Source organism: Prinia subflava, chromosome 8 (genome assembly GCF_021018805.1).
Source record: "Prinia subflava isolate CZ2003 ecotype Zambia chromosome 8, Cam_Psub_1.2, whole genome shotgun sequence".
Taxonomy (NCBI): Eukaryota; Metazoa; Chordata; class Aves; order Passeriformes; family Cisticolidae; genus Prinia; species Prinia subflava.
This window is the reverse complement of record NC_086254.1, coordinates 34,978,865-34,991,162: the sequence shown is the minus strand read 5'-3', so window position 1 is coordinate 34,991,162 and position 12,298 is coordinate 34,978,865. Positions and strand designations below refer to the sequence as shown.

The window sequence follows — 12,298 nt, the reverse complement described above, 5'->3', positions numbered from 1 at the left end:
GGCAGAGGGACAACGGGGCCGGCCACCAGGAATGCCACCGCCAACAGGGAAACGGGGAAAGGACAAACCACAGAGCCGGGGGCACGGGGACAGGAGAGAGCAGGGCAGGCCACAGCGTGCAAAGCACCGTGGGGAGGACTCTGTGCTCCATCCTTCCAAGGCAAGACCCTGGGAAACCCCCGAGGGGCTCCAGGGACTCGGCACTGCCACATACTCACACTTGATCTTGGCCGAGCTGTTGGCGATGGCGGCCGACCTGGCGAAGAGCTTGACGGGCAGCGTGGCCTTGACGCGCCGCACCAGCGGGATGGTGACGCGCGGCCGCTTCACCGGCACCACCCGCGGCACCGGCGACACCCGGCCCCGGTACTCGAAGATCCTGAGGGGAGGGGAGGGGATGGCAGCCGGGCCCGGGGCAGCCCTGCCAGCCACCCCCCCAGGCCGGGCTGGGCCCCCACAGCCCTCCCCGCCCTGCCCCGCGGGCTGGGTCTCACCTGTCGTAGAAGTCGTCTCTGTAATAGTCATAATCGAAGTCGTAGCCGCTGCAGAGACAGTCAGGGCGTCAGGGGTTAATTAGTGCTGGTAATTCATTGTTATTGCTCCCTCAGGAGCGCCCCCAGGGCCTTCGAGGATAAATAAATGGATCCCTTCCTTCATGAGGGACTCTCCTGGCTGTGGGGAGCGGGGCTGGGCCCAGGGGGAAGGCCGGGGGGGCCGAGGGCACTGGGGAGGGCGATGTTGGCACAGGGGTGTTAACCTGCCTAACTCCAGGAGGAGCAAGGAGATGTGTGTGGAGAAAAGTCGGGACAAAGGGGATATTTATGGGGATGTTCATTGATTTAAACCTCTCCCCCCTCAACCAGACAATGACCATGCCCTATTTTCTTAAGCTTGAGCTGCATTTTAACCCAAAGTAGGAGCATTCCTCACTCCCGGCAGACCCAGCAGCACTTTCCCCCTTGCTGCAGCTGGTGTTTCACAAGGCAGCACAACCCAGGTGGTTTGACCCCGCACAGCTGCCCCAGCTGAACTCTGCCCCCTGCCCTGGTGTGCTCAGTTAACACCGCCCGAGGCAGAGGTGATGCTGGTGGTCTCCTCTCTGCTCTGAGCAAACAGAATTTTTTACAGAATTCATTACTGCAGCCCCAGAAAGCAAAGTCTGTCCTGCCTCCTGGAAGCGGCTGAAAAGAATGAGAGATTGATGGGGGAGAGGGAAGGGCTATGGCCCGAGGAACTGGGGACAGGCAAGCATGACCACCCAAGTGTGTAGCTGAGAGTTAATTTGGTATCCTGCACCTTTGACAGAAGTGGCAAGAACAATGTGTGGCTGACTGGGGTGGCTGGTGGGAAGGGTGGTTTGGACCAGGAATGCCAGGCTGGACCCTGGAGGTCTGTCCTGCCTATTCTGGCACTGAGCTTCCCAGCCAGTGCTTAGTTTCAGTAACTGGCTGGCTTCTGGAATATGATTTTTTCATGCTCCTTGGGTTTCACAGATGCCTGTGGCAGCATCTGGAGACCCAGTCTGTGCCTAGGGGGGACCTGAGCACCTGGATGGTTGGAGACACCAGAGCTGCTCTGGGGCCAAGGACTTGGTGCCAGGGTTAAGGACAAGGAGGTGGCTCATGCAGCTCCTGCCATGGGGACTTCAGTGAGGAGATAGTCCATGAAGCTGGGCCTTATCCCTGAGCAGCTGCAGCCTGTGGCATTCCCAGCTGGCTGAGGATGGGATGGGCAGTGCAGGGTTTCACTGCTCAGCAGGGAGACTGGTGGGGAGATGTGACTGTGGAGGTGTAACCACCACAGCCCTCCCAGACGCCACTGCATGGTGGAGAAGAGCCATTTCTGACAGATGAATTCCAGATTCTTTTCAGGCACCCTCCCCTTCTGACCTCAGTTGTAGCTAACGTTTCTGCTGGGCTCAGAGGAGACAGGAATATCCCACAGCCTCTGTCCCAACCACTGCATGAGCTGTGTTTATTTATTCCCTCTTCTAGATTGAAAGGGAAAGGCAATTCCTCCCAGGAATGCTGGAATGAACCCAGCTGTTTGTGGGGCTGAAGAAATGGACAGCATGGAACGAGGCAGTGCCATGGAGCTTTTCATGGGTAACTGGATTTTTGTTCTAACCTGGGGTAAAACCTGGAGATACAAAAACTCTCCAAGAAAATAGCTCCCCTCAGCCTGCCAATTCACTTTGATCACTGAGGATGTTTGACTCCAGGTCTGTTTGAATCCAATAAATACAAAATACCATCAAAATAGGAAGCCATTTGAAAGGAAAATTGAAGTAGGATGCTTCTGCGCTGTCAGACTCTCCCTCTTCAATTTTTTCCCCTCCTTAGATGCAACTCAAATGAAATTGCTGCAATTTTGTAATATTTTCAATCCTGACAGGCTCTGGTGAAGTGCTTCTGGCTCTCTCCAGCAGAGCCAGTGTTCTCCCCAGTCCCAGGCAAGAGGAGACAGTGGCATCTCCTTGTGGCTCCAGGGCTCTGAGTGGGGTGAGGCAGAGCCTTCATCCACAGCACAAACTCCCTCCACAAGGAGCTGCTCTTGCTGGGAAGGTCCCTGTGGCTTGGGGACCATAAGGCAGCTTTAAGCATTTGTTCACAAACAACACAAAGCTTGGGGGTGTTTGGGGCGGGGGGAAACTGGCTCCAGCACCAACAGGATGAAGCTCAGCCTCAAAGATCTGTAGTAGTGGCCAATGAACCCTGCCAGTGTTACTGCACTGTGTTATTCTCTGTTTCTGTAGGGAACGTGGGAGCAAAGCTGGGCAGCCCTGTGTTTGTTTTCCTGGTGGGAATCGCTCCTGGCAGTTTTGCAGGGCATTCCCAGAGGCAGTGAGGGGGTCACACCATGCCTGGACTGCAGGGCAGGGGCCCCAGAGCATCTGTGGGTGCAAAGCCCAAGGGTGAGGGGTTCTCCTGCCCCCTGGCCCTGGATCCTGATGGCACTGGAGACCCTTCCACCCTTTCCAAAGGAATTAGGGGGATAATTATCCCAGGGAGCTGGTCCAGAGCTCCCAAAACACAAGCCCAGCCTCTGCAGCACTGCTTTGACTCCTGCTGACCGTGGGGCAGCCCTCAAGGCAGGCAGGGGGCTGGAATGAGGGACTTGGGGCAGCCTGTGGCTGAGTGACCCTGCTGTAACACACCAGTCACTCACAGCTTCACAGATGAAGGGAGGCAGGGGCAGGGGCTGGATGTTTTAGCAGCACCCCTGGAATCAGGCTGTGAGCACAGGGCAGGTCTTCCAGAATGAATCCAGGAAAAAAGCTGGTAAAAGGGAGTGCCTTAGCATGGGTGATTTATCCTGAAAATGCCCCTGCACACAGGATAAACCATCCTGAGACTGAGGGGTCATTCCTCAGTGACCTGGCAGCCCTGTCTTTGTGTACAGGGATAGTTTTTGCTGTTTTCCAGTCAGCTGGTGACATTGCACCCTTTCAGAATAAAGCAGGGACAACCAGAGTGAAAGGCTGGAAAGCAGGAAGGCTTCAAGGAATACCATGCTTCCAGCTCCTGATGCATTGCCTCTGCTTTGCTGGCCTTCAGCAATCAAACAACATTTCTACTGCCTCAGGTTCAAAATGCAACTGTTCCTAACTGAGGGGTGATTGTTTGCATGTGCTGCCTCCCCACCACATTTGTGGGGCCACTTCGGAGCCTGGACCTGAACAGCAAATGTGCATTTGAGCATCTGTGCTTTAATTACTGCCTGATACTGCTAATCACGAGTGCCCCAGCGAGCTCAGCTCTCACCCTTCTGTCATGGCATTACTGCAGTGGGCAAAGGAATACCTGCTGGAAAGCTGCTTGGAAAACGTGGCATTGATCAGACAGTGATCTTGTGGGGCTGTGTGAGACTCCTGCCTCCTGCACAGCCAAGGCAGTGCGAAATAAAGCAATGTGGGATGAAGCCTGGCATTCCCAGAGTGCTGGGACATCATTGCTCACCTCTCCCTCTGCCCTGGGGCTGCTCTCAGCCCTGTCCTTGTGGATTTGGCACTGGGATGTCACTGCTCCAGCACCAGGGCCTGGGAGGGTTTGGGGATGGGCTGACAGCAGCTTTGGGAATGGATGCCAGTGTTCACTGGCTGTGACAGTCAGGCAGCAGTGGTTTGTCCCTGTCACCACTTCAGAGAGCCCTCCTGGGGCCAGTGAGCTGCAGACACCCAGCAGCTCTTGCTCAGGTTGTCCTCTCTGTCCTTTTGGCCATGGAGCAGCCTTAGCCCCAGCTCTGCAGGGCAGGGCAGAGCAGAGATTTGTGCCTCCAAAAGCCCAGAGGGCAGAGCCACCTTCCCTTCCCAGCCAGCTGACAAAATCCAGGTGGGATCTCTGGCACTGATCTGAACATGACCCCCAATGCCCCTGGAAATCCTGTCCAGACATTTGCTGTGCAGGAAAACAAAAAAAATGTTGCCAGAAGGCTGATTTGGAGAGGCAGTGAGCGACTCCCTGGGGACACAGCCACAGCTGTGACACTGCCCAGGCACCCCCATGGGCACTGTGTCTGTGGTGGTGGCCAGGGTGCCAGGCAGGAGCAGCCAGGGGCCCTCCCTGTGCAAAGGGATGCTCTAGGAGTGCCAGAGGGAGGGAGGGCGGCCCAGAGATCCAAGAGTGGGGGAGAGCAGTGATGGCAGCAAGGCTTCTTAAGAAGTGAAGGCACCTCGTGTGGAGACACCTGAGAAAACCGATGGTGGCGTGAGCCTGGGTGGAGAGGGGTGGGAGGCTACATCCCCAAGGATTTCTGTTAAACACCTGGACACCCACCTGGGCTGGTGGATAGGTGAAAATGTCACAATTGTTGCTTCCTGTATGTTCAAAATGGAATTTCCCTTGCCTTGCCTTCCCCTCGAGCCTCCCATGCAGACTTGGAGTGAGGCAAAGCAAAACCTGGCCTTTGGAAAAAATCCTCTGCTGTGTTTAACACAGCACTTCTATAAATTACAGTGCTGTGATTTTTGAAGTCTAACATTTAGAAAAATTGATGGTGGTTTGGGAAGCTGTAACCACAGCTCGCTGCAGACCTGGGATCCCTGTTTTCCAGGTGATATTGTAAGTTCTGCCAGTCCAGATGGCAAAGTTTCAATCTGACAGCCAGTCTGGGATGAAATATTGCTGGAGCTCGGAGCACTGCAGTTCTCTGGCCCATATTTTAGCATATCCATATTTGTGGGAGGGAGCAAACATCTCTCTCAGCAGTCTGGAAGTCTGAAATATTGGTCATTCCAGAGGAAGGGATTAGTGCTCCAGACACGGCTGAGCAGTAAATGAAAAGCTCGTTAGTGCAAGATGTATGGAAGGAGCTGATGTGTGTTATGGCCCCAGCCCCACGTGAGCAGTGCACGTGCTGCTGAACAGCAGGATTTGTGTCATCTCTGCTCCCATCTCCTTCCCCTCAAGTGGCATCCCCAGGAATCCAGACAGCCATGTCCTGGGAAAGGCAAAGGGTCCCGGGGGGAGGAGAAACGTGCCTGAAAGCTGCCAGGGGGAGCTGGGCTGAGAGGCTCCTGGGAGGAACCCAGGGACACCCTGTGGGTGGTGGGAGGCTGCTGGGGCTCTGGGGGCTCTGGCTGTGCCAGAGCTGCATTTTCTAACCAGGATTTGCCATTCCACACCACACCGGTGCAGGACCACATGGCTGAGTGTGAATCACAAGGTTCTCTTCACCCCTCAGACCTATTTCTTCTTTTTCTGGAAAAATCTCCAGTTCTCTCAAGATTTCCCCTTTTGCTACACCCACCTATAACCCCAATACTGATTTTAGTCTTTTCCTCCCAACCTCACACCTTTGAATTCCTGAGTCAGCCCCCCAGTCTCCTCACCATGAGACTGACATCAAAATTATGACAGTTTATAAATAAAACATATTTGGGGACCTTGTTATTTGGTTTTGGGTTCCTGAACCTGCAGGGCGCTCCTGACACACCTTTTCAAGTTTCCCCTTCTGCAACCAGAAGCAAGAACTTAATGAGTTTCTCCTGCATTCCCTGACTCCAGAATCTAGGGCTTAAATGAAAATCTTCACCTCTTGTGAAAATAATGATAAATGCTCGAGGTGAGGGCTCACTGGCATCTGTAACACGCTCCACGTGCCACAGACCTCTCCATGTCCCACCTGTCCCTCCTGTTCCCTTGAGCCCCTGGTTGTGCTCCCCAGAACAGGCTCCCTTGGGATTTCCCCCAGCCACCTCCTTGGTTCACCTCCGTCTGTCACCCCAAGGGCTTCCCACTCTCTTCCCTTCTTCTCCCCCTTCCACAATCATTCTTATCTTTCCCTGCATGATCCCTGTTGCCTGTTTTCCCCCCACACCTCTGTGCTCACTCCTGCTCCCTGGCTGGAGGGGGTGCTCCTCTTGCTACCTCTCCTGTGGTGTGGTCAAAGCAGCTCTGCCCACCCTTCCCCAACCCTCTCCAGGTCCAACACCTGCACAGGTGGGACCATGCCCAGGAAATCTCCCACCCGAGGGGCACTGATGAGGGAAGGAGCCCCTGGGAGAAGCTCTGGATGTGCAGCAGTGCCCAGGCTGCTGCGGGCAGGCAGCAGGGAGCTCAGGGCAGTGCTTGGGGGTGCTGGAGGGCAAACACCAGCCCAGAGACCTCACCCATTGTGCTTGACACCTACCTGTACAAGGCAGAGGCTGCTCTCTTCAGCCCTTTGGGTCTGTTGGGTTTGGGCTCCCCGGCCATGTTGATGTCTGCAAGGAAGGGACACGCAGCTGTGACATGGCACATCCCTGCCCACCTGCACCCGAGCATGGAGCTGGGGCTGATGCACACAGCCCTGCCAGAGAGAAACCAGCTCCCCCACACCCCCCACACATTCCCACCTGCTTCTGGCACGGCTGGGGCCTGCTGGTGAAGGTGAATCAACCCTGGCACTTGGCAAACCTCTTTCTTTTCCTTTCCAGAGCCACTCACCGTTCCTGAGCAGTCAGTGCCCTGCACACAGACCACTCCACACACACAAATCCAGGACAGCTTTCTTGAGAGAGTTTGGTGTGATAAGGCAAAATCCAAACCTGGTGCATGGTGCTGACTGCTGAGCATCCACGCCCTGATCCTTCAGGAATAACAGGGAATGCTGGGCACAAGGCAGCCAGGCTCTGCTGTGGATCTGGCTGTGTTCAGCTCTGCACAGTGCCTGCCTGCAGCTGCTCTTGGGGGAGCATCTTCTGCCAGGGGAGGGGGGAACGAGCTCCTCTAATCCCCAGAGGAAATGTTACTCCTTGGCCATGGTTCCAAACATGCTTTTGAAGTGAGAATCAAGTGACACAGCCAATTTCACGGAGCTGCTGAGAGCCTGACAATCTAACATCAAGTGTGGAGCCAGAACTCAGAGAGGTGAGTGTGGCAAATGCCCCACTGCCTTCTCAATCAGCCCTAAACCCTGTTGGTTCTTCAGGTCCTGTGTGTATGAAGAGGTGTCAGACCTCTGGGCATGTCAGGTCTGAGCTGAGCAAGACAGGATTTCCACATGTGGACCAGCACTGCCAAGCCCACCACAAAACCATGGACCTCAGACATGGCAGGAATAAAGAGAAAGGAATATTTACGTAAATAAATATCATATTTCAAAAATCCAGGCAGTGGAAGTGAGGGAGTGAAAGACCAGCTGCTGAGTCCATGGGGCTGGCAAGAACCCTCTTCATCAGCTGGTGTGAGGCCAGTGATCTCCAGGAGCTCAGAGGAGCCACATCTGTTTCTGGAGAAGGCTGCGGAGGTTCAGGAGACTCTTCATCACAGATGGGTCACCTGCTGAAGGTGTTGGTCCTCAGGGGCCTCTCTTGACCTGCCCTGAGGGACCTGGTCCCCCACAGAGAACGAGGGGCTGAGAGTGTCCCACCCCTGGGTACATCCTGCAGCTCCATGAGACCAGTGCCCCACGGGAGCACTGGGATGGACCAGAGAGGTGGTGGGAGAAAAAGTTCCCAGAATGGTTTGGGCTGGAAAAAATCTTCCCTGAAAGCCCATCCCATTTCACCTCCTGCCATGGCAGGGACACCTTCCACTGTCCCAGGGTGCTCCCAGCCCTGTCCAGCCTGGCCTTGGACACTGCCAGGGATCCAGGGGCAGCCAGAGCTTCTCTGGGCACCCTGTGCCAGGGTCTCAGCATCATCTCAGGGAGGAATTTCTTCAACGATGCCTTGCTTTCTTCTACCTGCACCTTAGAGGACGTCCAAGCAACTTTTAGCACATCAGGCCATTTCAAACTTCTGGTTTTTTCATGCTTTGTAAGGGACTTTATGAGGAAATGTGGACAGGTGGGTCCACGCACCATCAAAATAAAGAGCCTACAAAGTGATCCAAAGGAACATCCTGCTGACTTAGGTATTAACCACGAAAATCATGCTCAGGAGCACAGGAGGGCTGCAGCACTGCTGGCAGGAGCTGAGCAGGAGGAGCACAGGCTGCACATGCAGGACACGACTCTGGAGGAGCATGGACACACTCCCACTGCCAGGGCCTTGCTGTGCAATTCCTTGGCTGCCTTTTAGGGTCTGTCAAGAGACCTCATTCCTGCTGAAGCCAGAGCTTGGCCTCTTTCTGAGCTTCAACAACAAATGTGCTGTGGTGTGGCCGGCTCAGGCATGGCTCCGAGTGCTGCTCTGGAGGCACATTCCCATCAGAGCCTGTCTTTTCCTTGCTGCCTTCCCCCTCTCTCCACGCTGCCATTCCCAGCAGCAGGGGAGGGTTGAGCCTGAATGGTTCAAGGGCTGCCCGTAGGCACAGGGCAGGTCCAGGGCCAGCTGCTGCCAGCAGGAACATTTCACACACAGTCACCTTTCTGGGCCTGCTGAGCCACCAAGGCTGCTGGCACTGCAGGGGACCAGGGGGATCAGCCCTTCCTTGCTGCAGCCCAGGGCACAGCCCTGCCCAGCTGCAGCTCCCTGCCTGTGAACCCTTCCTGCTGCCATGGTGCATCTCCCAGCTGAGCTTTCCCAAGAGGAGACTTTTCTCACGGCAAACCTCTCATCTCTCTCTTCAGCCAAGTGAGCAGGGACTCTCTGTCTCTTGGCCACAACTCCTCTGTCTGTCTGGAGCATCACAAGGAGCTCCTGGGTTCCCCAAGGCCCTCTCCATCCCATCTCAGGCTGCACATGTGGGCAACATCTGGGCTGGAAGCTTTCCCAGCATGCTGAGCTCTGCCAGGTCTGCAGCTCTGCTCTCTGGAGCTCCAGAGAAGTCAGCAGAAGTTTCTGGATAAACCTCAGAGGAAGCAGCATGGCCTCAGCACAACTTCTTATGTCAGGCTGCTGTGCCAGCAGCAGGGTGGGAATGGGCTGCAAATTGCTTTCCTTGGTGCCCATTGCCCACAGCAGGCTTGGAAATCACCATTTTTCATTAAAAATCCTGTCCCCAGTTCCAATTCTCAGCTTGGAGCTGGTGACAAGAGCACCTCAGAGCAATCTGAAAAAGCAAAGATGCAGCTGTGGGGATTTGCTTGTTAGTTCTCATCCCACAGCAGTGCAGATGTGAGGGGAAGTTCTCTTGTTTAACATCTGCTGGCTGAAACTAGGCTGAACTGCTCTGGAGATCAGCTCTCCTGACAGGCTGAGGGTAAGACCTGGTCCTCAAAGGGAATGGTTGAATCCTAGAATGGTTTGGGTTGGAAGGGATCTTAAAGCTCACCCAGTGCCACCCCTGCCATGGCAGGGACACCTTCCACTGTTCCAGGCTGCTCCAAGCCCTGTCCAGCCTGGCCTGGGACACTGCCAGGGATGCAGGGGAAGCCACAACTGCTCTGGGCACCCTGTGCCAGGGCCACACCTCCCTCATGGGGAAGAATTCCTTCTCAGTATTCCATCTAACCCTGCTCTCTGGCAGTGGGAAGCCATTCCCCTTGTCCTATCAGTGTCTTTGATACCAGGAATTGTCTTTCCCCACTCTCCTTCTTCCCCAGCAGTTCCAGGACAAGGCCATGGGATGATCCAGAACTGTGGTTTTGCTGTTTGGCTCCTACAATCACAGCCCTGAGCTGAGGTTTTGGGCCACCATGTCACACATGCCCCTTTGATCCCACCCCACAAGGGAGCAGGGAGCCTTCAGCCCCTGCCTGGGGGTGCAGTTGGAATGCTGGTCTCCAGCTCTGTGCCTGGCCATGGATCCTGCTGAGCCTGCCTTGTCACTCTGCCTGCTGTGCCATCTCTGACCCACTCTGCAGATCCAACATCCCAGTCTGACCTGGCACTGGCCATCCCTTCACCATCCCCTACAGAACTGATGCTGGTTTGGGTTTTGCCTCTTTTGTTCTTTTATATGCTCTCTCTATTCTTTGCACATCTATTTGTAGCTCTGTAGTCTATTGTCTTAGTGACTAATTGTCCCAGTAATTTTCCCTGGCCTTTCCCTAGGCTGAAAAACAAAACAACTTCCAGAGCTCCAAGCCCTGGGGGTACAAGGCCCCAGTGCTACCTCGGTTCTTCCTGGGAACCAAGGCTGAGAACAACTCCTGGAGATCCATTTCATGGACAGGGTACAGCCAGGGCCAAGAGTGGGGTTCCAGAGAAGGGGCTTGACCTAGGGCGGAATTGCCTTTCCACTTGTCCTCCTAATTGGGACTTCTTATCAATTATCCTAATTTCCTAAAGCCTATAAAAATATACTCACTCCTGTGGGCTGAGTGGGCTTTTGTGGACATCTTTCCACTGCCCCTGAAAGCCTTAAGATAAAAATCCACTTTCTTGTATTACCTCCTTACTAAAATTATCTCTAGTTCCATTTCTGTTGAAAACCAGATAGAAATCTCCCAAGACCCCGTGCACACAAAAGAAGCAGAAAAGAATGTAGGGGTTGGTTTGAAACCCTTGGAGAAACTGAGATACATAAAGTCACACAGACATGAAGTAGGAATGGAAATTTTAGTTTTAGGTGAGTATAAATATGCCTTAAGTGCCTTAAGCAAATAAGAGAGTGTATTAGTTGATGGAAAAGCCCTAAAGTCCGGTTTAAAGTTCAGTAGCACTACCTTGTGCAGAGTTAACTAAGTCCTAGACAATACACAAACACAACACAGCATTGCTGACATTGCAGACAGAATAGACAGGCTTTGGCGTGGGCCTTGTGTAAGGAATGAGGAGCTTTGTGGCACAAGTGTGTTAGACCAGGACAGGTGCAGACAGACGGTGATAGCACCGTGTCTGTAGCTGTTGGATGATTTATGGATGGAATGCATTGTGTGCTGCTGCCGCTGCTGCTTGGGACATGGGGACTCTGTGCTAGAAGGCTTTTGCACGATGGCACGGACTGGAACACTCTGACCTTGGTGACACCGACCCAGCCGTGTCATAAACCACTTCACACCAAGCCTCTCTCATTCCTCAGTTGGCCCCGCTCAAACCTCACACATTTCCAAACTGGGAGGAGGGGAAAGGCAGCAGAAGAGCCGAGCCAGCAGGCTCCAGGCCGCGACTCACCCAGGGTCTGTCCGGCCAGCACGCGGCCGTTCTCGCCCAGCACGGCGGCGCGCGCGTGCCTCTCGTTGGAGTACTGCACGAAGGCGTAGCCCTTGTGCACAGAGCAGCCGACCACGCGGCCGTACTTGCAGAAGATGGTCTCCACGTCCGACTTCTTCACCACCGCCGTGTTGAGGTTGCCGATGAACACCCGCGAGTTGATGGACTTGGGGTCATTCTTGTTGGTGATGTTGCTCGTCTGCACCTTCAAGGACATCTTGGACGCCTGCAAGGACAGGTGGGGAGTCAGGGGGGTGTGCAAAGGGATTCACAGAAAAACGGGTGGGGGACACATCTCTCGGTGGAGGAAGCGGCTCCTCAATTTCAACTGGTCACTCCCCATCTCCGGGAGCCCCTGGGTGCTGGGAGACCACTGGCACAGTTAATCCCAAATTCTTGCAGAAATGAATTGATCAGGCTGACAGCTGGTTGGTTCTGTGCAGGGCCAGGAGTTGGACTGTACTGATGCTTCTGGGTCCCTTACAACACAGGGTATTCTGTGATTCTAAGATTGCTTTAAGGGGAGAAACCAAGATTTAAATCCATTTCACATCTAAGTAAAAGCTTTCATGCTGACATACCAAAGCTTTCACCTCTCTGTGCTAAAATCACAATTCAAAGAACTCTTTTTGAAGCAGTCTGCATCCAGCACCTTGGTTCATGCCCATTTTCCAGGCTCTCCCCTGCCAACACCTCCCAGCCCAGCCCTCACCGTGCACAGCGATGGGTTTGTCCCTGCAGGGCCACACTTGCACCTGGAAGGATATTGGGATTTCTGGATATAAATTAAGAGATTTAAGCAGTGATCAGCCTGTGTGCTCCTGCTGGCACCTGCAG

At 54.3% G+C, this 12,298-nt stretch overlaps 1 protein-coding gene across 5 annotated transcripts in view; it reads right to left on the bottom strand.

Annotated features, from left to right (window-relative positions):
* The window catches only part of RALY (RALY heterogeneous nuclear ribonucleoprotein), a 115,889-nt gene that overhangs the window by 7,519 nt on the left and 96,072 nt on the right, over positions 1–12,298 (bottom strand). For all 5 annotated transcript variants that reach the window (XM_063404690.1, XM_063404687.1, XM_063404689.1 and 2 more), the window contains 4 exons: positions 11,423–11,687; positions 6,631–6,703; positions 495–542; positions 219–379 (listed from right to left, as the gene is read on the bottom strand). In XM_063404690.1, the coding sequence (XP_063260760.1) occupies positions 219–379; positions 495–542; positions 6,631–6,703; positions 11,423–11,678 (538 nt within the window). In that variant the 5' untranslated portion in view covers positions 11,679–11,687. The remainder of the gene's footprint in view (positions 1–218; positions 380–494; positions 543–6,630; positions 6,704–11,422; positions 11,688–12,298) is intronic.